This window comes from Physella acuta, unplaced genomic scaffold (genome assembly GCF_028476545.2).
Source record: "Physella acuta isolate Inbredline_101_S28 unplaced genomic scaffold, ASM2847654v3 ptg000074l, whole genome shotgun sequence".
NCBI lineage: Eukaryota > Metazoa > Mollusca > Gastropoda > Physidae > Physella > Physella acuta.
This window is the reverse complement of record NW_026731594.1, coordinates 639618-663884: the sequence shown is the minus strand read 5'-3', so window position 1 is coordinate 663884 and position 24267 is coordinate 639618. Positions and strand designations below refer to the sequence as shown.

The 24267-nt window shown below is 35.9% G+C and overlaps 2 protein-coding genes across 2 annotated transcripts; both read right to left on the bottom strand.

The window, feature by feature from the left end:
* Window positions 1–4360: 4360 nt before the first annotated feature.
* LOC131952939 (uncharacterized) lies at window positions 4361–17108 on the bottom strand. Its single transcript, XM_059315877.1, has 8 exons — window positions 16915–17108; window positions 16026–16211; window positions 15282–15461; window positions 14602–14778; window positions 14148–14243; window positions 5621–5874; window positions 5472–5528; window positions 4361–4531 (listed from the first exon to the last, which is right to left on the bottom strand). The coding sequence occupies exons 1-8, from the start codon at window positions 16985–16987 to the stop codon at window positions 4361–4363; spliced, it is 1194 nt and encodes a 397-aa protein (XP_059171860.1). The 5' UTR covers window positions 16988–17108.
* Window positions 17109–19146: 2038 nt separating this feature from the next.
* On the bottom strand, window positions 19147–22647 carry LOC131952927 (uncharacterized). The gene has a single exon (XM_059315867.1). The coding sequence runs from the start codon at window positions 22645–22647 to the stop codon at window positions 19147–19149; it is 3501 nt and encodes a 1166-aa protein (XP_059171850.1).
* Between the last annotated feature and the right edge of the window lie 1620 nt (window positions 22648–24267).

The following is a 24267-nucleotide window of genomic DNA, read 5'->3' as shown; positions in this document are numbered from 1 at the left end:
AGGTTGCAAACTGGCACTACAGTCGACCACCCATCAGTTGTGATTAAAATCTACTAGACCATAAAATTGGAGGAGATTACCCCATGCAGGGATACAATTAAGACGCATTAGCTTAAACAAACGTTAGCTATAATTATAGTGATTCAATACTAAGGTCAGGTTACAAAATAATTTAAACCCTACCCACGTTTAACACGTTTTTTTTTTTTAATGCTGTAGTTAGTGTAGATTCTAGAGACCAATTCGTAGCTTAATACGCAATATGAGGAATGGTGAGGGGGGGGGGGGGTAGGAGTAAAACCGGCAGGCTATCTATAATCATCTGGGCTATACTTTACAGAGGTAAATATCACACAGTGTTCCGGTCTAGTGAGCTTTATATATCACAAGTAATGTTCACCAGTGCTGTGACAGGTTTACATAACAGGCAATACAAAATGTCCTGTCACAGATGCAAAATGTCCACAAACTAAGTAGGCCAGAGGCGTAGCGATTGGGGGGTGGGGGGGGGCAGGGGGACCTTAGGGGGCGCCAAAATGGGTTGTAAAAACAAATTAAAATGTGATTTTAGCTGTATTTTAGCCGTTTGAGGGGAGGGGGGTTGCAAATCAAAAAGTTGAGGGGGGGGGGGGTTGCAAACCGAATGTTTGAGGGGGTTGATGTAAATTGAAAATTTGCTCTCAAGGGGGGCGCCAAATTGAAAGTTTGTCCCCGGGCGCCGGGAAGGGTCGCCATGCCTCTGAAGTAGGCTAGGCCCTATATGAACCAATGGGTTACCACCAGTAACAGAATGACTCTAAAAGCTTCCACGATACTAGTACCCACCTTTAAGTTTTTTTGTTCAAGCCTACTTTTTAAAATCGTACCCTGTAATCTTGTAAGCTTACACAAGTTTCATAAAATATATTGCATTAAGCAGAGCGAACAAAACCACAAATTATTGTTGTTGTTTTTTAACATTCGGGTTGGATGTTTTAACACGAACTTTACTTATTCATCCAACACATTGTAAAACGCGAACAAAAGATTGGTTTCTGTAAAAAGAAGATTTTTTTTTTCAAAGATGAAAATGAATTTAAATGTACTGATTGTTTCAAAAGAAGATTTAACTTTACAGTGCGAAAACAGTAACTGAAAAAATTCAATTGTGTTATAACACCGCGTGGGAGGGGGGGGGGGGGGGGGGCTTAAAACATTAAGTTGTTAATTATTGATGCATGGTTTGTTTTACAGCATATGTACAAACCTTCAGTCAAAACTAACTTTATCCATCATGTTTTTGTCTTTATGTGTGCCTATAAATACAAACCTTGAAGCGAATTTTCTTCCGGTTAAAACTAACTTTATCCATCATGTTTTTGTCTTTATGTGTGCCTGTGAATACAAACCTTGAAACGAATTTTCTTTCGGTCAAAACTAACTGTATTCATCCTGTTTTCGTCTTTATGAGTGCCTGTGAAAACGAAACTTGAAGCGAATTTTCTTTCGGTTAAAACTAACTTTTCCACGTTGTTTTTGTCTTTATGTGTATCTATTTTTCCAATTATTTTTTTTTAGCTATTAAACAAAATGTAAATTAAGGCTTAGGGTTAGAAGCCCCAACAGAATAAAGTTGTTGGGGAATACATTTTGAAGCATCTCATTATTTAAGTACCCTTCGTGTTGGTTTTCTTGTTATGTTCAGACCATTTTTTTTAAATCTTACACTGACTTCAGCTAACTAAGGTTCTTTAAAACCCTTTATTTACGGAATTATGTTCTGAATGAGATTTTTACTTAAACAATGTGTTACTATATTGCTTTTGGCACATTCAAAGCATATGTCGAAGGAAATTTCGTTTCATAAAGTTTTAATGGCCCAAACAGATATTGGTACTTATAAGTACCGTCAGTAATCTAGGACATTTTTTTTTCAAAAAATTTTTTTTTACAAAACAGGAACAAACGATACGATTTATTAACTAATAACATGGCAATCATTATAACAATCAATTTTTGTAATTTTCACACATAAATACAGCACAAAAGTATATTTTGAGTACGATTTTGACTGGATTTTCTATCGGAACACATCTCAGACCTCAAACACAGCAAAAGTAGTCGACATTTCATGCTCCCTCAATCTTGTCTGTAGTCTTTCTGGTGTAGCAATGGTTGCCGGAATGAACATGCATTTGCTGAAAGCTTCCAATAACTAGTACAATGAGCCGCATAAACAAACAAAAGCCTAGTCATTCAGCACACAACTACTAGTAATACTAGTATAATTGTAGCCTACTAGAATGTAATGACAAGTCTACACTACAGTGCCAAGTTCATAAATAGAAGTGAGCTCAATGTGTTTAGGATAGCCGTAGTGGATTACTCTTTTCTGTTTACTGATTAAAATTTACCTTATAGATCTATACTATATGCAGAAGTATGGACTATTACTAGTCTACAGGTATACATTACGTAAATGCTGGTTGTTGTAGGCAAGACAGTTTATTGCAGTAAATATAACTAATAAATTAAATCTTACAACTAGAACTAGGCTTTGGTATGCAAATGAAGTATACTAAACCTTGTAAACGAACCTGTAACTGATACCTTTATTCTTGTTATTTTTTTACTACTAGAAATTAACATGTAATTACAATATTTCTTAGGTAAACCATATGCTAAACTTCTTATAAATGTGTAAATATCATTTTTTGAGTACATTTCGATAATTAATTATCAAGACAATATTTATGTAACCCCACCTAACAAATCTGCCATTTTCTAAAAATCCTAAAAAAATGACCGTGTGCCCTGACGGTACTTATAAGTCCACTTGTAAACATCGATCTAATACAAAGACAATTTGATTAAAATTTTATAACTAGAAGTTAAACGTGTTTGCCTGACTATTGAAGGTGCCAATAAAAAATATTTGGGGTTGAAAACTTGAAAAATAAGGTTAAACAAAGGGAAATCAAGAACGTGTGTGAGAAATGTACAGAAAAATTGTGAACTACCGATATAGCAAGACATTGAAAATGGTGCCACACCATTAATTTAAAAAAACATTGATACCTCCGACTACTGGCGACTCAGGGGAGATAATACTATTAATGACTTCAATAATTTTAAAATTCGTAATAAATTAAAAATAATACAGGCACTTAATTAAAGTGGCACTTATAAGTACCGTCAGTAGATAAAGGGTAAAAAATAGGTTACACGAACAATAGAACAATATATCTTGTGCTCACATTGGATGGTTTATAATACATGAAGACAAACAGCATGAAGAAAGATTTTGTTCAAAGCAGAAATAGAATTACAATTTCTTTTGATTGGCTTGATTTAAGTAAGTAACACTTGCGATTATAGGAAGATTAAAATACGTCCTATATGCTCTGTTTAGGGGAAATTAGAAATGCATATTTGCATCATTCACCTGTAAGTTTAAGATACATTTCTGTTGCATAAGATACATTTCTATTTTATAACATGAAGTACTTTTTACTTTTAATTTTCATATTTTTAATAGAACAAGTAAAAACGTGCATCATTTACCACATCTCTTTTATTTATTTTAAAATCACAAAAATTTTCAACGTGTGTGAAAACGATTGTTTTATAATTATTTTTTCTTCTTCTGAATTTGTTGTCCGATTTAAGCCCTTTGTCCTTTTCCATTTGTTAAAAATACAAATTAAAAGAATAATTATCAATTGAATCACAATGAAAATATTGTCTTTAAGAGAAATTATAGTTAGTTTTTTTCTTTCATTCTGTGCTGGAGCATCCTTCTAATTACGGATCTTTACAGCTAGAGAAAACAAAAAATCCAAGGTTATATAAAATATTAGAAATATTAAACGAAAAACGTATATTTTATCTGTGTATAATAAAATCAACATATTAAATAATTTAATTAAAAAGTGTAGGCCTACAAAGCCTTAGATAAATTAGGCAACTTGCTAAGAAAGTCAAATACGAACTTACTCTGACAACTTTTCTTTACAATGGAGTTTATTATTTTCTCTCGGAAGTCGCTGTTGCTAGATTTTAACGCGTATTCCGGAGCGCTAGCTATCCCTTTCAACTCATTGTTTGATTGGTTAGAGCCTACCCCTACAGTTATGATACTAACTCCTGCCTCTTTTACCTGAGCTGCTGCCTCCAATGCTAAAATATATGTCTAAATTAGTTCTTTGTCTAAAAAAAAAAACACGTTAGTTTCAGAAAATGCTAGAATATTCATACATTTTATCTTTTAGGTATTTTCTAGTCTATAATTGTTAAATCAAATTTTACGTTAATGGGTTGTTAATGGAATATTAGCTTTTAGGAAGAAAATAAAAATATTAAAAATAAATTATAGGTTTGACTAACTTCGTAGTGGTTCGTCAGATTCTCCGTCGGTAATGACGATTACAATATTCAGGGCATAGTCTCTACCACCAACCGGAGCACCAAACATGTTTTTGTTGATGATATCCTGCAGGGCTAAGTAGGTCTTGGTTCCGTAAACACCTGGGTATGCTATGGCAAGTAAAGCCTAGAGAAAGGAAAAAAATGTTCTGTTTTACGACATAGTTGTGGACGCGTTGCCTGGTGGTAAAGCGCTAGACCGCTGAATGTCTCAAGTTCGAATCCGTGTTCCTGTGTCCACCCAGCTGTGATGGAAATTTAGGGAAAGTAAAGGCGGCTTGGCATATTGCTGACCTTACTATCACTTCATATGATGATGTCACTCAAACAGGTTAATTCTACTTCACTTGTAACATGGTCCTTCAAATTTGAAATTGGGCTTTACTTTACTTATATAGATGTTTATACATTAATTTAAATAATGTTGTTTACCATAGCAATAATTGTACTTTATTGTAATGTTGGACGGTGTTTTCTCGCATCACAAATAAGTTGACTCCTATTGCAGCTTGCTTTTCGTTTTGGATTAACTTCCATTGCTTTGGTCAATACAAGAAAACAACTGATGCCTTTCTTAGACGTCTCCGGCTATTGAACCTCATCTGCCCGAGATTTTTCTTAGTAACAGTGAGCTTTACCTACTTGACCCAGAGGCGTAGCGATGGGAGGGCGGGTGGGGCGGCCGCCCCGGCCGCCGACCATAAAATATTAAAAGCTCATTCCAAGTAATATTACTGAATTACTCACAGTTTAGGTTAAGAAATTAGACTGCTAACTAAGCTTTACGGACTTTTTTTTTTACATCGAATGTGTGACACAGTAAATTAAAAGTAACTGGTAAAAAGTGCCCCGATCTTTCCAAGTCAAAGGGGGAGGGGGGGGGGGGCGTTTTTCCAACAACGTAAATATTTATGTATAAATGGTGGGGGGGGGGGGGTGCAAAACTTATATTTCGCCCCCGGCACCGTAACGGATCGCTACGCCTCTGACCTGACTAAGTCGACCTACAACTTCTACCGAAATTTAACTTACTCTGTTTCAAGTCTGATAATAAATGCGCAACATACTTTGAAATTGAAAAACAAAGCAACACTATATGCACTTTGATGCATTTCTAGACAGTGCTAAAGAACAAACAACAGTTAGATTATACATGTTTGCATATTATTCTTTTTAAATATTGTTGCTTTTAATTATATTTAAATATACTTCATACCCGTGTCAAAGAATCATGATCCAAGTGATCTTTTAGGTTAAACTGGACGGTAGGTTCTCGATTAAAGGTCATCGTAGCGAACCTGGCTTTATCAGGACCAACATCAAAATACTGGGTGATGTTTGCGGATAACTGTGTTACGTAATTCCAATTCACTGGCCCTATACTGGTGGAATAGTCTAGTACAAGGACGATGTCTAGCATCTCAGTGCATGGTTCAGAGGCTTTGATTGGATGAGATGGTGCTGCAGTTACTGAAATACATAAGCGTTAATATTTTATTAATTATTGGTCAGTATTAATTATTATTCCACATTCAAATAGGTGACTTAGACAAAATTAAACAGTTTAAAATGTATACCTTTGACAAATTGTAATTGAATACAAATCCAACCAACGACCTTATTCAATTACCTAATAGCAAGTTAATTTGTTTTTAATATAGAACAACAAACCTTCGCTTGCAATAAATATCGAGAAGGCAAGCAACATTAGGCCTATCAAAGTGTTGGAACTCATGGTAAGAGCTGTTTTATCTTTATTCCTGTGTGGTAGAAAATACAAAAATGTGACCACCTGTTCAATATAATAATTGTATAATTAAAGCACTTAAACTTGCCTTAGTTTAGTATGTCTGTTTTGAAAGCCTTTGAGTAAACCCTAGTGCAGTAGCGTAGCGAGGTCGGGTGTCACCCGGTGCGGCACTTAATGGTGTCACCCCCCCCCCCCCCCCCCAGAGGTGAAGCGACCCTTCCCGCGGACAAACTTTCAATTTTCGATTTACACCCCCTCCCTCAAACTTTCGATTTGCACCCCCCCCCCCCCACCTCAAACTTTCGATTTGCACCCCCTCAAACTTTCGATTTGCACCCACACCCCCCCCCCCCCCCCCCTCAAATTTTTCTCTATATATTTGCTATTTTTTGCCTTGGTATCACCCACCTAAATGGTGTCACCCGGTGCGTTCCGCACCCCCCCCCCCCCCCGCTACGCCTCCTCTGCCCTAGTGTAGATACATTATGATACATCTAATACGTTAATGAGCCTAATCACTGTGCTATGACTGCGTCTAGTATACATTTTAAGCATTAATGATGGCTACTATATTCTATAATTTTTAAATATATTATTACAGTTTAATAAACATGCATTCTATTCTTAAGCATACATATTAAATCATTTAGATTCTATAGACCTTAAAATGTATTATTTTATTAACACTATATTAACATAATGTGACTTAATAGACAACTTGTTTTTTTTTTAACAAAAATATCGTTGAAAAACGTTCAGTTAAATCTAAAAACAAAATCAAGAATTAGAATATAAATCAGATCCGATTAATATAAAAATACAAATAAATCATACAATAGTTACCTATGCAGCGTTTTACGACAAATTTGAAGTTAAAAATTGTTGAAACCCAACGAAATCTAATTTCAAGAGTTTGCATCAAACTTAACAAGTCTCGTACTGAAAACAATGTCTTTTAAACGATCTAAACTTGAACAACTGCCATTTGCAATGCAAAAATTATTTAAATGAATATGCAAATATATCAGAGGCGTATCTTATCTGTTGAAAATATAATGAATTAGGTTAAATCATATCTTATGTACCCCTACCTCATTATTGATATACATTCGCCCCTGTATTGATTTATTGATAATCTATCAAAAGAACAAATAAGTAAAAACTGATAGCAACACGCACACTCGTTTAAAGTTTAAGCCGCATATAATTTGTATATGTTTTATGCTAATGAGATTAAAAAAAACTTTCTCTTTTACTTTTCTGAGCTCATATACATCTCTACGTTATTAAATTTCAGATATGTAGGCTGCAGTGGTTCTCAATGGGGTTTTTTTAAGATAAATAGGCATATTTTTTATCCAGAGTTGAAAATACGAGACCGCATAGGTAGAATTTATAAAACAGCGGTCGCCAGTGATAACATTCATTCGAAATGTGATATTTGCAATAAATTATCTTCTATAAGTTTATTTTTTAAATCCATGAACGTATATGTTTTTCCTTTGAAATGTGCTACGAGCGTTACTAATTAACATTAACCTCCCGATGCCAGATAAGTTTTAGTTTTTTGTTAACTTTCCTCTTAATGATATGTGATGGCCGGCCACTTTGTAATAATTCTGACAAAAGTAAATGGATGGCAACTCGGAATAGAGACAAGTTTTTTAATCAATTTTTAATTACTTAAACTTTTTAAAATAGAATAGAATCTCGTAGAAAAAAGAATTTCGCATCAAGTGAGCAGCAAACAATATATGTATAATAGTTCGGAATATTAGTACTTTATAAAATCTATATGCGTTTTTTAAGAAATCAAATATTGCGTACAGTACTACTTCCGGTCATCGGAAATTAATCAGCATTTAACAGAAGGCAGAGAATTAGATATTTTACTTATATGTGAAATTTGTTTATCTATCGGAAACAGTGCTCAAGTTATGGGCTTTTGAAAAACCAAAAGTAGAATAAGTTTTCATTCTGGTAACCGGAAATCTCTGAAAAGTTAACACATAACTACAAATGTGATACTTATATATGACATTTCATCAACCGAGCTGTAGTAGTACTCGCGTTATCGTGTCCACAGACATACAAACATACACACATAAGCACATGCACACATATATACATACACAAAGAGACATACGGACACAATTGCAAAACTATGTGTTCCGACTCAGGGTGGAATAAAATGTCGAGATTTGTGAAAATCTCCATTTTGATTTTTGCATGATTTCAATACTTTCTCTATACTTCGTATACGAGAAAGTAAATAGCATTAGCCAGGCATTCTATTGCCACACCAAGCTTACTCAAATAATACATTATTAAAAGTACAGTATGTTACAATAGCAATATGTCTGTTTTCGTGACAAGGCGAGTAATGGACATATCCCATGACGTATGAAATAAATGATGTAACGGTTTGCTTACACCAGGGGTCTCCAAACTACGGCCCGTGGGCCGCATCCGGCCCGCGAGGTCTTCTCATCCGGCCCGCGGATATCCTTTTGTCCATGGAAAAAAAGTTTGTTGGTGATGGCTGAGGAACTTTGCCCAGAAAAATCAAAGACATGCCTGGAAGAAACTGGCCCCCGAACTGAAATTTGATAGTTAATGCGGCCCTCGGTCTGAAAAGTTTGGAGACCCCTGGCTTTCACCATCCTCGCCATGCAGCTAAAAATTAGTTACTGAAACATCCAGCAGTTTTCTTATTCAAAGATTTTATACACAGCAGATATAAGGCAATACACCATTTTGTTTTTTCATTTTTTAAGGACTAAATAAATATTATTTCCTTTTCAAAACACCAATTTTAAAGTTGGTACTCCAGTTATGAGTTGAGAATCCTTGAGATTAAGTATTGTGCAGTATTGGACAAAGGCTATGGAAGCAAATCCAAAAAAGAAAAGCAGGCTGAAATCGGAGTCAATGGCCTCAATGGCGCATAACCAGTTGACACGTAATCCTTAATTGTGATGTCGAGTCGGCAAAGCTCATGGTTGATAAATTCGAAAAAAGTCTCGAGTTCAAACCCTCTGGCAGATAAGGCTCGATTCCTCACAACACTAAAAATTAAGAACGAAGAAGAAGAATATTGTGCTGTCGTATTTAAACTCACATATTATGCCAAAATGCATACACTAATGTTGCTAGTTGCACAAGTAAATAAAATATGACGTCACAGGCTCTAAATCTTTCGCGAGCAAAAAAATCTAATTCAAATGTATTCGTTCGCATTGCTTTGTTAACCGTTTAAAAATCGATAGAACGCGATTATGATCCCAATCATATATGCCCTCCTTATTAGCTGCGGTTATTGACCTTTACCGCCGTTTAATTTTCATTTCATTGTTTTCCTTGTTTTTGTTAATCTCATATTAAGTTTAAAAGGTGCGTTTTTAAAAATGTACTTAAAATAATAAAACATTGAGGTTAACTCTTTTTTTATGGGATTATATTCCTTATTTATTAAACTTTCTAACTAGCATATTTATTTTAGGTTTATCCGTTTAGCAGACTATGCAAAATGTCTCACAAACTAGGTAGGTTACCATATTAGTGGTATCGATACCGCATTTTCATTTTATTTCGTTTTATTGGAATTATGTCACCGATTTTAATACAATTTTTCTCAAAGAATGTTAATAATTAAGCTAGTAAATGAGTAGACTCAAAGATAATAAATTAACTTTTTTAAAATAGTAAAACATTTGTATGAATTTAGCTAACATGATGTGGCCTGTACTACGTGCTACTATTGATTGAATTAGGCATACGATAACTCAACACAAAGTTGAAATTAAGTTATAAATAGAATGATTTAAAACTAAAAATAATGACACTAGGTTCGATTTGAGTAAGACTATACGATTTTCAGTTTAATTTATTTAACTACGAAAATCATCTTTTTCGTAATGCATTATAGTAGAGGCTTAAATCTAAACATCGAGGAAAGCGGTATCGCTAATGTTTTGTCGCTATATCCGTTGGTATTTAGATACATGAAAATAAGAAACAAAATTCAGACTTAATTTGAATTTAGTGGGAGTCGGTACATTTTTAATGGTATTTTCACAAATATTTTTACTTTCAACTTCAGACGTTCACAATCTGTAAATTCCGACTAACAAAATATACCCAAGTATTGATACTACCTTTCTTTTTATTAGGTCAGTAGGTCTATTTAAAAAGTAAAATAAAGATGTATCTAAGCTGTCTTAAACATTATAAACCAAAGGTGGAAATTATTAATTGAACAGTGGTTAATTAAATTCACTAAGTAGACTATGCTGGATCCAAATCTTATTAATAGAAGAAGTATTAGTTTAAAACACAGAATTTACGAGTGTGTTTATTCTATTGTAACAAGCTGAATGTGGACACTTAGAGTCTTCGTTGATTTCATATCCTATTTGTTTATCTTGCTAAAGAATAAAACATACCCTTGTAAACAGAGGCCTATATTTATTTGCTTGATACCCACTCACACTCAGATAACGATTGTATGAGGAGAGGGAGTCTTTCTGAGTTAAAGACCTTTGAGTCGGGTGCTAATTGAGTTGCTTTTGTTAAGTTAGTGTGTTCGATCTTTTCGAATACTACATTTAAGAATGAAGTTGATAAGTTTACCATGTAAACCTGGGGTACCTTTTGCTTTTCTAAACGTGGTACGGAATCGAATCTGCCCTTCACCGTCCACAAATAAAGTCACTCTTTTTTACATACAATCCCCTCCCCAATATATAACTTATCCTCATTATTGCCAGACGTTTTCTACAGACCCCGTGTCCTCAAGCTTTTGTTAAATGTTGTCAAAACTGGACAGTGTGGTCTAGTATGTAGTACGCCCGCTTACTAAACTGATAGTTCGGTACCCGGTCTGGTGATCGTAGGTCATCCCACGACCAAGCTGTACCTCACGTTCAAAACCCGGTTTGCAATGTGTGTTTTAAACTGGAGGCAAAAATCGGGCAGAAACCCAAGTGTCTTGCTTCTGTCTTTGTAGCTGTGTGAAATTCTTGATTCTTGATAACGTTGCTGTTTGTTTCGCGCGAGGTATGGTCAGTTATCTAACGAAACCCAAAGATTATCTCTTAACAGACATGCTTCCAATAAGTCAAAAAGCTCATATATGTAGTACTGTACTAATCTGTCTTTATGATATAGTTTACCTAGGAATTAGGGATTTTTTTTTCTCAGCCAGTTTCTTTTTTTTTTACGATTGCTATGACGTTTGAATTAAATCATTTAATATAGCCAAATGTCTAGTTTTATTTAAATAAAATTTAAAGAGACATATAAAATCAAATTTGGTATCCTATTGCAGCAATTAGTCCCCTTCATATAACCCTGTCGTTATTTAGTCATTTCAATTACTTAAAAAAGGATTTGCAGCTAGCTACACTAAGGGGACAAATAATATGAATGTACATAAAATACTAAGTTTCATTATTCCACAAGTGTGTAAGTCTATGGTTTTACAACGTTTGCTTAAATCACAGCAGCATAATAGCTTTTTCGGGTTCGCTAACACCACCTTTCACACCATCCAGAAACATATACACACGGATGCACATGCACATGCACATACACTTGTACATACACATATATAGGCCTAAACACATTTGCACACATACACCTACACCTACACCTACACGTACACCTACACCTACGCGTACGCCTACACCTACGCGTACGCCTACACACACACTTACACCTACACCTACACCAAACACCTACACCAAACACCTACACCAAACACCTACACCTACACCTACACCTACACCTACACCTACACCTACACCTACACCTACACCTACACCTACACCTACACCTACACCTACACCTACACCTACACCTACACCTACACCTACACCAAACACCTACACCAAACACCTTCACCAAACACCTACACTAAACACTTACACCAAACACCTACACCAAACACCTACACCTACACCTACACCTACACCTACACCTACACCTACACCAAACACCTACACCAAACACCTTCACCAAAAACCTACACCAAACACTTACACCAAACACCTACAGCAAACATCTACACCAAATACCTACACCAAGCGCCTACACCAAACACCTACACCAAACACCTACAGCAAACACCTACACCAAACACCTACACCAAACACGTACACGTAAACGTAAACGTACACGTACACGTACACGTACGCTTTCGCCTACACACGCATATACACGCATACACACGCCTACACACGCATATCACACACGCACTGGATAACTCTGTTTTCAGCTCTAAAGTAATATATGAGAGTAAAACCTTAACCAGTGCAACAAACTGCACACCACGTACTTTTTGCAATGTTATATTGTATTCATGTCGATCAGAATTCACATCAATAATAACATGCAATTAAAACCATTGATTTTAGTTATAATCATATTAAATCCGACACCAGGTTGAACTAATCCATCTAAAAACCCAAAGCATATTTTTTCTTGTTCTTAACAGTATACAAAAGAAAATGATTTTTTTCGTAGCAGTAACCATACACAGGATCAAGACAAAAATATTAAAATCCGCTTTAATATTTCAGCAGGAATGATGTCATGCACGGAAGGTTTCTGGTTTGATATTTTATTTATTTAAGACAACTTAAACTAAATATTTACTACTTAAAATCCCTTGATTTATTTTGATTCAAATACAAATAAGCTGATCTGCAATTAGAAATAGAGTTATTTCTACATTTAGTTAGTAATTTTATACTTAACCCTACACTACTACAGCATGATGATTATTTTGTTATGCAAAAGAATGCAAAGATGTCGCAAGAATAATTAGCTTGTTTTGCATAATTGCATTTTGAATACCATAATTCCATTTCTAGGAGTAAAATCTGTATCTTGTTGTCTGAGTAGAGGTTGAACTGAAACTGCAACTGTAGTGCCCTTGTATCTACTCTGTTGGTAATGAAGTAAGTATTAATATTATTTCACCTTGAATTAAGAATAATACAATCAGGTCGACATTCATAATATACATATTCAGACACATTAACGCAAATCAAACTCGAAAACCAAACCGCACTCAAAATCATTATAGCTTTACTTCAGACTTGAAGGAGATTTATGTAATTTCACGAATTGTTTGATTAACATTTGATCACGCTGTGCGCTAACTGTAAAACGCATAACATAATCGTTTCATCACAGCAGGGGACGCGATGTTATATGGGACATAAAAGGGCTGCGTTTAATTATTGATTTTTATTTTTTTAAAGTAAAAAATAATCAAGGAGTTTATTCTCTTTGAATTAAAAACACAATGTCTTTATTAGTGCTATTATAGCGTGTACAATTCATTGAGAATATCCTGGGAAACTACCGTAGCTAATGTATATTATTATATGGTACGTCGATTCAAAGAGACATATAACTATGACACGGCAAAGTGACCAGTGACCAGGGTTGCTAATCCAATGGGGAATAATTACTTTGTTAGCTCGTAAGTTTTGGGCCCATAGCGAATAGAGAAGGGGATAGGACTGTAAAAATCTTTTATAAGAAGTGTTAAAGAAGTGTCGTAATCGTGCAACAAATCGAAATCAAGATAATTTATTAATATAAAACAAAAACCTTTAATTATTTTACAATGATTTATTTAATAATTTCCCCACTGTTCTAAACTATATTTTACTATCTAAAAAAACGTTCCGCCCTGTGTACAAAATACATATTATTATGATCAACATTACTTTTGTATTACACAAATCAATCATTATAAGTATACGAAATCAATATACACGTTCGCATTCGTTAAAATTTGAAAGAAACAGTTCTGGAAACTTCTAAAAAAAATGGATACGTTAAAAGTGTCTTGAAACAACTTGTTGATACATTGTTCTCTCGTCACAGCAAATGATTGCATACTTCTTTAGTTTGGGATGTTTGCCAGATGGAAGAATTGCATTCTTCACTCACATTTAATTGCTCAGACCAAACTCACAAAGAGATGGGTACGGTATCGCGTTACAGTTAAACTCCATTAGAAGCTTGTCTGTTGTGTAGACAATACAAGACAGAGCTGGATAGGGTGGGTAATCTAAAAAAAGTTCAACACAGAAATTAAATATAAGTAGATTATATATATATATATATATATATATATATATATATATATATATATATATATATATATATATATAAATCGAAAGTTTGCCCCGGGCGCTGTGAAGGGTCGCTACGCCTCTGATCCACCCAACTCAGATTGGTACTTATTTGGTCTAAGAGAAATTTAAAACGTTTGACAAAACTATCTCTTGATATGCAACCTACTTTATATGCTTAATATATATATATATATATATATATATATATATATATATATATATATATATATATATATATATATTATAAATACATTTAAAGTATAAGGGAAACATTTAAAACATGCATCTCACTAGTAAATATTTGGATCTTCCAATCGGCATTGATAACACTCTGATCGTCTTCCCACCTGTACACGCCATTTTGTGCGGCGTCACTGAGACCAATCCAAACATTAGTGTCGGTGAAAAACTGTTGGATTATGTCGTAACGGTCTCGAGTCTTTGGAGTATACATATGGCCGCCTCGATCTGAACAAGCAAAAATAGTATTTGTATAGGCTTGTATATCAGATTTTGTTATTGAAATTTGCGAAGATTGTCTAACAATATACAAGCTATATATTAACAAAGAACCTAAGTTTGTATTCGACTATTTAACAAGTATGTAGTTTTATATATTTCAGTAAATACTCATATTTTTTTCTGTATGTTAGATAAAAAACTCTATTATTTTAAATTTTTATATTGGCTAATATTAAGTTTTGGATTATTTTGCATTGCATAGCTACAAAACATGTTCCAGATAATTTAAATAGTTCTATAGTTTTCCTGAACCCTAGGGTTTGGTAAATCAGTTTCACTGGTTCGTCGAGGATCAAGACACTCACTTTACTCATTAGTAAGATTATAATTTTTGTCGGTGTGACAAATTATTGTGAAGGGTTCGATAAATGCGCATCGGAAACTGATGGGGCTAAAAGGTTAAGAACCACTGCTCTTTAAAATGTAAAGTGTTTTTCCCTAAAACCTACTTTCACACTGAAGCTTAGCATTAGCATACGTCAGGGTCGCTCTGTTGACCCATAAGCAGATACTGAAGTTGCCATTGTACACCACGGTAAAGTTTAATGCCGTGTTGCAGAAGTCACCCATCGTGTATGTTACTTCGTCAGGGTTGATGGTAGTAGTTGATGCCAAAACTAACCACGATCCTAAATAAAAGATGTGTAATTAATTAATCTAGGAAAAATTGAAATGCGTTTTCAAACTGTACAGTGTTGTGGGTGACAGTTGTCATGTTTATGTGACCTTCGCATGTCAGGGATATGTTCCAAGTCCAGACGCGCTTAGCTTCTACAAATACCAGTCTTGTATGGGTGGACTCGTGGTCGTGATGCTGACTCCTCTCCTGTATATGACAGTTGGAAGCTTAAGATAGCATTCTTGCATACTACCACTAGGCCAAGTCTTATTGTCACACAATAATACTGCGAACGTTATTGCAGTATTTGTGTTAGTAACACATTTCAATATTTGTTATAGTTTCTCTCTCTCTCTCTCTCTACACATATATATATATATATATATATATATATATATATATATATATATATATATATATATATATATATATATATATATATATATATATATACATTGTTCTTGTTTGCGAACCCCCGGTCTATATCGAAAGGAAAGAGTACAGGTGACGTAACAATATACATGCATATGTATAAACAGTATATATACCATAAATAGCATCAAACATCACTTACCTAGTCGGCATTGTTTCCTTTGAGCACCAAATGCAAAACTTCTACAGAGTGGTCCATACGACAGACAACTGGTAGCACACGACAGCACGTTCAAGGCGGGTGGCTCCACTCCCAAGGGTAGTATCGTCCAGCTGCTGTTCGCGTTAATGAACGACCCCACTCTGACTTCTGCTGTGTTGACTTCATCTGATATGTTAAACATGTAGACATATTTGCATAGATATTAGTTTAATTGTTCACATACAAGACTAGGATTATTTTGATTATTTCGTAATAAATTACATAATATGTTTTGTGTATGACGATACAATTTCTTAATACATTCTATAATCTGTTTTGTGTATGACGATACATTTAGTTTGATAAAGATCATACACAATTTCACGGTTGCTTATTTATTTTTTTTATTATAAAGATACAAATTAGTAATTGCGTGTGGGGAAAAAAAGAAAAAGAAATGACATATGTTTTGAAATATTTTTGGTTTTTAAAATCGAAGCGTTATGTAGTGTGCTGTGTAAAATCTATATCAAGACTGATTTTGCTATAATCAATCTACGGCGCAAATTTAACTTTCAATCAACATCTGAATAATATCAACCAAGATATGTATAATATTCTGCCATAACCGCCTATAACATTTTATCAAATCACCTTAACACATTTAGATATTCTTCGTATAACATTCAGACGTGAACGCCCATATAATTTAGTCAGATCCTGTTTAGAATTGACTTGGTATAACTGAAAATATTTTTAGGATCCAACTAATAAGATAATTCATTAGTTTTTTTCTCTTAATCAGTATTATTATGCCATTACATTATATTTGAATATACTTAAATACACATGACTCCAATAAACACAAAAATAGTTTTTTTAAACTTACGTATTCCCAGAAGATGGCAAAAAATTATTAGGTGCAGCACAATGTGAAAGTTGCACTGAATTTTCTTCAACATTTTCCAGTTTTGTTCCCTAAAATGCTCTACGACTAGCAACTATCCTGTAAGAAAAAATATACTGTGCACAAGTATCGAGTGTTCAAAAATATATTGTAGGTGATTAGAAGATCGATGCTTGCTAATTAGAATATGCGATTAATCACAACGGCACGCCTTAAACTGCACAATAGTTTGTTTCTATTATTCTAGAACGCTCCAAAGGCTGATAAAGAATTACAAATTACCTGACAGTTTGACAAGTTCTTTTAATCTATAGGCCTACAACACAAAGGGCTAAGATGAAATGATCAAACGTTGCACCCAGCTGGTTTTTCGATATTTTTTTTACAGTTTTATGGCTGGCTGTGATCAATAATTCAAACAATTATACACCTCCTGGGTAGTGAGCAGAGTAATTGTGGTGGCATATTGACATTTTTATGAGAATAAACTGATTATACTATTTTAGTTTATATGTAGTATATATATATATATATATATATATATATATATATATATATATATATATATATATATATATATATATATAATTATATATAATAATAATTATTATTATTATTATATTTATTATTTATTATATTATAATAATTTATTATTATAAATATTGTTATTATAATTATATATATATATATATATATATATATATATAATAGAGAGAGGGAGAGAGAAAGAGAGCATAGAGCTGACCACAATATCACTTTTATTTGCAGAGGTCAAGAAGCATTTGGACTTAACTTCATCAGTCCGATGAATCGTTAGGTCTAAAGAGGAATCTATTCATATGTAGCGCCTGTATATATATATATATATATATATATATATATATATATATATATATATATATATATATATATATATATACATATCTTTTATTACATGAAATTTAAACCTACTTCTATTTGCTTGTATATTTGATAAAGACCTACACCCAAACATTATGTATGTATGTATAATGAAGGTAAATCAATATCGCAGAAAAAAGTAATAAAAAAATGTCGTAGTGAAAGGTTCCCAGTTTGTAAATCGACACATTTTTTTACTTTTCAAGACCGTTTGCTTCTGATCAATAATTCTATTTGAAATATGATTTTATCGATTAAATATAAGAGTCCTTGTGTTGGGTATAACTCTTTATTTCCGATGCTTACTTAAAAGAATAGGGACGTTGATAGGTTATGAAGACATTGATTTTTAACGATATTATTTTGCTATCAGAGCGCTGATATATTGTGTTTGAAAGTTCGTTACATGAGCAGGTATGTGATGTAAAAGTTGGTTAAATACATTGTATTTTTACTTTCTCGTATATACGAAGTATAGAGAAAGTCTTGTAATCGTGCAAAAAAAATCGAGATTTTTACAAATTTCGACGTTTTACATCTCACTGATACGGAAAAACATAATTTTGCAATCTTATCCGTATGTCTGTGTCTGTGTGTCTGTGTGTCTGTCTGTCTGTGTGTGTGTAAACACGATACCTTGAGTACCGTTACAGTTAGGTTGATGAAATTTCATAAATAAGTATTTTATCAAAATCGTAGATCCGTATCAACTTTTGAGCGATTTCCGATAACCGGAAGTGATACTTTTCCTACTTTGAAATTTTCAAAAGCCTATAACTTGAGTGCTATTTCAGATAGATAAACGAAATTTCACATGTAAGTAAAAGATCTAATTCTCTACTTTCTGTTAAATTTTGAGTCATTTCCGTTGACCGGAAGTAGTAATTTACGCTACTTCTGATTTCTCAAAAAACTAATGTAAATTTTTAAAGTACTAATAATATTGCGCACTATTATGCACTTTTTTATTTAGTGTTCACTTGGTGTGCAATTCTTTTGTCTACGAGATTTTATTCTATTTTTAAAACTTTAAGTATTTAAAATGGATTAAAAATCATGTCTATAGCCCGAGTTCCCATCCCCAGTTATTTTATATAAAAATATTCGAGAAAGTTTAGGGGAGATCACTCCCTGTTTATTAGATACAAGTTTACACAAAGCAGAACTATTATCATGGTAATAGACTACATGAAATCAGACTTATAACTCAATACTCAACCAAATTTTTAAACTTGATAAATTTGGATATAGCCTACACTATCACACATAAAATAATGTCTACTAGTCGACCCGCGGCGTAACATACGCCGCTATTTAGTGACCCAGGACTTCCTGATAGACACAGTTGTCCAAAAAGGGTGGGTTTGGGCAAACTAAAGTAAGAGAATTATAGGAAGTAACTCTGGAGAGAGCAACATATAGTTGTCCATGAGTGAAAACTGGTTTTGGAAGATACAGACATATCTTTTCGAATGTTTGGCCCTGTGCTTTGTTAATTGTCATGGCAAAGGCTAATCTGACAGGAAATTGTCTGCGCGTAAAGGTGAAAGGCAAATTTGAATCTGATGGAGTCAGGGATATCCGTGGAATAAGGACAGTTTGTGAGGTAGCAGCTGCGATAGTCTTACACTCCAGTACGTTGCGGTGAATGCTGGTAACAGTCAGTCTAGTGCCATTACAGAGACCTCTTGCTGGCATGAGGTTTCTAAGAAGCATGACAACTGAACCAATTTTAATTTTGAGTTTATGCGGAGGCATGCCAGTAGGGGTAAGACTGTTAAGAAATTCTACGGGGAAAGAAAGTTCATCTGCGGGATCGTCTGTGACGATGGAGTCAACGCTGGTGAAAGTTACTTCGTCGGTTGGGATAAGTTTCAATACTTGTTCATTCAGGTGCAGGGAGTCTTCGTTCGTGACACTTAGTATAGCTCGCGTACTGAGTTGTTCCGAAGTGACAGTTGAGAAGTCGATGTCGCCATATAGTAATTGAACGGGATCAGAATGAAGAGGGAAAGAATGTGACGGTAATGTTACAGGTGTTCCAATTGTCCCGTCTCCAACATCGAGAAGCCATTTTGCAAAATGCTGTTCGTCAGGAAGAGCTCTCATATTTGTCGTCAGTGTAAGTACATGCATGTGACGCCACAAAAGTTGCTTGTTTATGCAACTGGCGACAGTGAGTGCTCGGGAGCCACGCAGAATGACGGGGAGTATTTGTCGGAAATCTCCACCCAATAGAATTGTTTTCCCTCCAAATGGGTGCGTCTCATCTGTGAGATCACGTAACAACCTGTCAACTGCCTGAAATGCGTATGCATGTGTCATTGGCGCCTCGTCCCATATAATCAATTTGCATTGCAGAATATGTTGCGCGTGTTGTGAGATAGGTTTGATATTGCATGTGGAAGTAGGAGTGAGCTTCAATGGGATTTTAAATACCGAATGGGCAGTACGTCCACCCGGTAACAATGTTGCAGCTATTCCTGTAGATGCAACGGTTACAGGAAAGTCTCCCCTGGCTCTGATGGTATGGATCAGAGTTTTATAAACAAAGGTTTTCCCTGTTCCTGCCGGACCATCTAAGAAGAAGCAGGTTTGTCGCGGTCGGGAGTCTATGTATGCAGCGTCCAAAACAATGTCAACAGCGTGCTTTTGTTCTGTGTTGAGTTTGTCGTAGTGTTCTATAGCGTGGGAGTGTTCAGCCTGAGCATCAAAGGCGGAAGATGAATGACACTTCGGAAGAATGTCAGTGAGGGGTAGGTGTAATTTGTGCAGGTTGAGGCCATGTGGTTGAAGCATGTCATTTATTTCTGCTAGAGCATGCATGCAAGCGGTGCGTGTGGAATATGTTCTGAGAAAGTCCTCAGAAAGGGAGAGTTTATGCGTGTCCCAAAGGTGTGGAACGTTTTGTGGTTCGCCGAAGACACAGATGAAAACAAAAAGTTGTCGCAAAAACGCTGGCATTCGTATCTCAGATGCCTCTATAAGTGTATCATGCCATATCTTCTCGTCTTTAAGAAGACCCAATAGTTGGCACGCCTCTTTGAAAGTGTTACATTCCACGCCGTTGACAGTTCGTAGATGCTTGAAACTCGTGATGCTTACGGAACGGGTAAGGAGAAGCCTGAGGTAATAACGTTCGGTGTCGTGAATGGCAACAACAGGCATTCTACCGATCACCTTTGCACCTCCTCTAATTCTCTTTTGCCATTTTCCAGAGGATTGTTGGAATGTGTAATGTTGGGGAACATCAGTGTAATGTAACTCCACAGCTTCAGGATCCGTTTTATTGAGTTCAAACCAAGCTAAGAGCATGGTGTTTTTGTTGGCCTGTCTTTGTAGTGCTTGTTCTTCCTGACCCTCATGAAAGAAGACGACTTGCTGTTCTGGCAAATGAACTGGTAATCGTGTTATAATGTGCGATTTTTCTGAAAGACTGTACTCGTTCAAACGCCACATAGCCTCCGGAGCACTAACATACCTAGCATCAAGAAAAGTTTGTATTTCGTCATGTTGGAAAACACCATCGGCCGGCTCCTTCTGAAGTGCATGGGATGCCGCGTCGTGTCCTTTGTAGACGTACTTATATAGATACTTGATACATTGAACGGACGCGCACACTTCAACGTTAATATGAGCATTGAATTTCTGAGAAAGCCAGGGGTTGTAAGGTACTATCCAACGATTGTCGATGTCGTGTTTGCCAACAATGGCAGTTGTGCCCTGCCTTCGGCGGTATATGGGGTACCCTTGTGTGTTTTCTTGAGTCTCGGCGTTGAAGTCCTTTGGGAAATTTTTTGTGCACTTGCCGTCTTTCATGCAAGATGAGCTAGAATTGAGCGTACCACACGGACCATGTACCATACGTTTAGTGACAATTTGGAAAAGTCGAGGGTGTATTTCGGGATTTGGAATCTCAGCGCAGACATATTTGTCTATGTCATCTTTGGTCCTTATTTTGCACTGTGAATCAAGTGTCAGTAACATATGACAATGAGGCAAGCCTCGTTTTTGGAACTCAATAACGAAAATGTATGCGACTACATTGCCGAAAATATTCCTCTCCAAAATGTCAGTTAGGAACTCCCGCAGTTTGATATGAAAGACGCGGGCAACGACATCAGGCCTGTGTTCTGGTCGCTCATGATGGGAAATGGCGTTAGAGATTTCCGGCCAAGCAGGATTGCATGTGGATGTTAGGAATAAGTCAGGCTTGCCACATTTGCGGACAATCGCCATCGCGTCTTGGTAGTTCTGTTGCATGTACCGTGGACTGCCTTGAAATGTAGAGGGAAGAATGATCAACTGTCCAGGGTGAATGTTATTGCCTTGTGCTTTTGCAGCGATAGCATCAATCAGTCCCCTGTATTGTTCTACGCGCAAATCTTCTTGATGGGAGCGTAGGTAATGTAAACGCGCGCCTTCTGTTCTGACATATGCGTCGACTACATATTGCTGGAACAGTTTGCCGCTGGAATGCAAGATGCTGAATGCAGATCTCATGGCAAGCCTGTAGGCATAAAATTGGAGTTGTGTGACTCTGGTTCTGTTTGCGGTTCGCTTTTCTTCAACATGGGCGAATTGTATGTGCCAGCCTGGATCTTTGTAAGGAAATAGCAGTGGATAAACCATGGGGTCACAGTTCATATTGAGCACAGAGATACGCTTGCAAGCATCTCCTCTTGGATATATACAAATATCGCGTTGTGCAGGAGGTTCCCCGTCTTTACCTACAAAGATAGCAGCAACATCAGTTTGGCAGGAGGGTGCGTTGTACCTTCTCATGTCCAGGGTTGGATTTTCCATGAATACCATTCGTACAGAAGAAACAGAGTTACTGTGAGTTATAATGTCGTGCATTTACATATACGATTTAGCAAAGGGGTTAACCTGTCGTATCATTTTGTCTAGTTGCAACAACACCATTCTACTGCAAGTACTGTTACAATCATTTTGCAAACGTTGAGTGGTAGCCTCAGCAGAATCGAAGATATATAGTTGACCGTATCGAGAGGTCGTGTTAGGATTGGTGTACAAAGGACTGACTTGATGATAAATTTGACCGTGGATTCGGAATGCATATGGTCCATGACCAGGTGGTTGAGCAATGTCTGCGCCCATTGATGCGAAAGCTAAAGCAGAGTTGTATTCCCTGATATGATCACAGAAATGTCGGGACAGCGGATCTTTGCCACTCAAGAGGTTTTGTAATAAAGCAGGAGCTTTGGATAGCGGTGGCAAAGACACTTTGCCGCTATGACAACACTTAGTGTAATGTCCCGATTTGTTTACCTCTGATGGCCAATGAAGAGCATTGCAAGAAGTACATAGTGCGGTAGGTAGTCCAATGTCATGTTCTTCGATGGAAAGGGCAGTGTCTTCTTGAAACGCAGCGGAAAGTTGAATGTGATGAATGCGCATGTGTATTGCGAGAAGATGCGACTGTTTGAAAGAACGTTTGCAATGTACACACTCAAAGAAGGATTTCGTCAGGGCATGAGTTTTCAAATGTGTGATAAGATTTTTGCGTGCGAGAAACTGTTTGTCGCAGATGCTGCAAAGAAATGTTGTTAAATGTGTTTCTACATGTACATGTTTAGTTTGTAAGTGCTTCATAAGAGTGCGAGTTGTTTTGAAGCATTGCTGGCAATATTCACATTGCATCATTCGTTCAGTGGAGTGTGTTTTTAAATGTGCTTTGAGATATTTCTCTAGTCGAAAGGTTTTGGAACAAATGGTGCATTTAAAGTCCTCTGCGGAATGCGTTTGCTGACTGGAGTGTGTTTCTAAATGTGCTTTAAGATTATTTTTTCGTGTGAACTGTTTTGAGCAAATGTTGCATTGAAAACCCGGCGTTTGTAAATGTTCATCAGTAACAGGAGAGTGGGCAGGTGACGTCACATCAGTGTGGAGATCACATGGGTGCGTAATGTTGGTGCACATGCCGACGTTGTCAACAGATGGCACCAGAAGGTCATCACGTGTGTTTGTGAAAGGCAAGAGAACTTCGTAATGGCCATGATCCAAAGGACCGCTAAATAGCAGGGATATGGAGAGACGTTGACCCGGATTGTAAACTCGAGGAGGGTCATGTGGACGTTCTCGAAAGTAAATAGCGATAGTAGCGAGAAGTATCTGAGACATCGCCACAATTTCAGCCTCGCCACCATAAACGCCGGAAGTAGTCATGTAGGCAGCGTATTGTTGAGCAGAGTGTATGACTGTGCTCCCGTGAGTAAGAACAACGGACAGGGCGTCGCCATAGTTGTCCCAATGTTCGCAAACAAAGCTTACAGCCATCTTGCGAAGTTCGAGAGCAACAGTTTCATCGATGACATTTTTCCAAAAATACGCCACTGATAGGAATAAACAATTACCTGATGAAGGAATTTCGACTACCTGGAAAGACCTGTCGACTCCACGAAATATATTTGA

Bases quoted from the DNA above. Each gene is read 5' to 3' on its own strand.
- LOC131952939 (XM_059315877.1), bottom strand. From the start codon at position 16,987: ATGTTGAAGAAAATTCAGTGCAACTTTCACATTGTGCTGCACCTAATA. The intron at 14,779-15,281 runs GTAGGTTTTAGG...TTGCTTGTTCAG, and splicing joins TGCTAAGCTTCAGTGTGAAA to ATCGAGGCGGCCATATGTAT. The intron at 5,529-5,620 runs GTATGAAGTATA...TTTGTTCTTTAG, and splicing joins ATCATGATTCTTTGACACGG to CACTGTCTAGAAATGCATCA.
- LOC131952927 (XM_059315867.1), bottom strand. From the start codon at position 22,647: ATGGTATTCATGGAAAATCCAACCCTGGACATGAGAAGGTACAACGCA.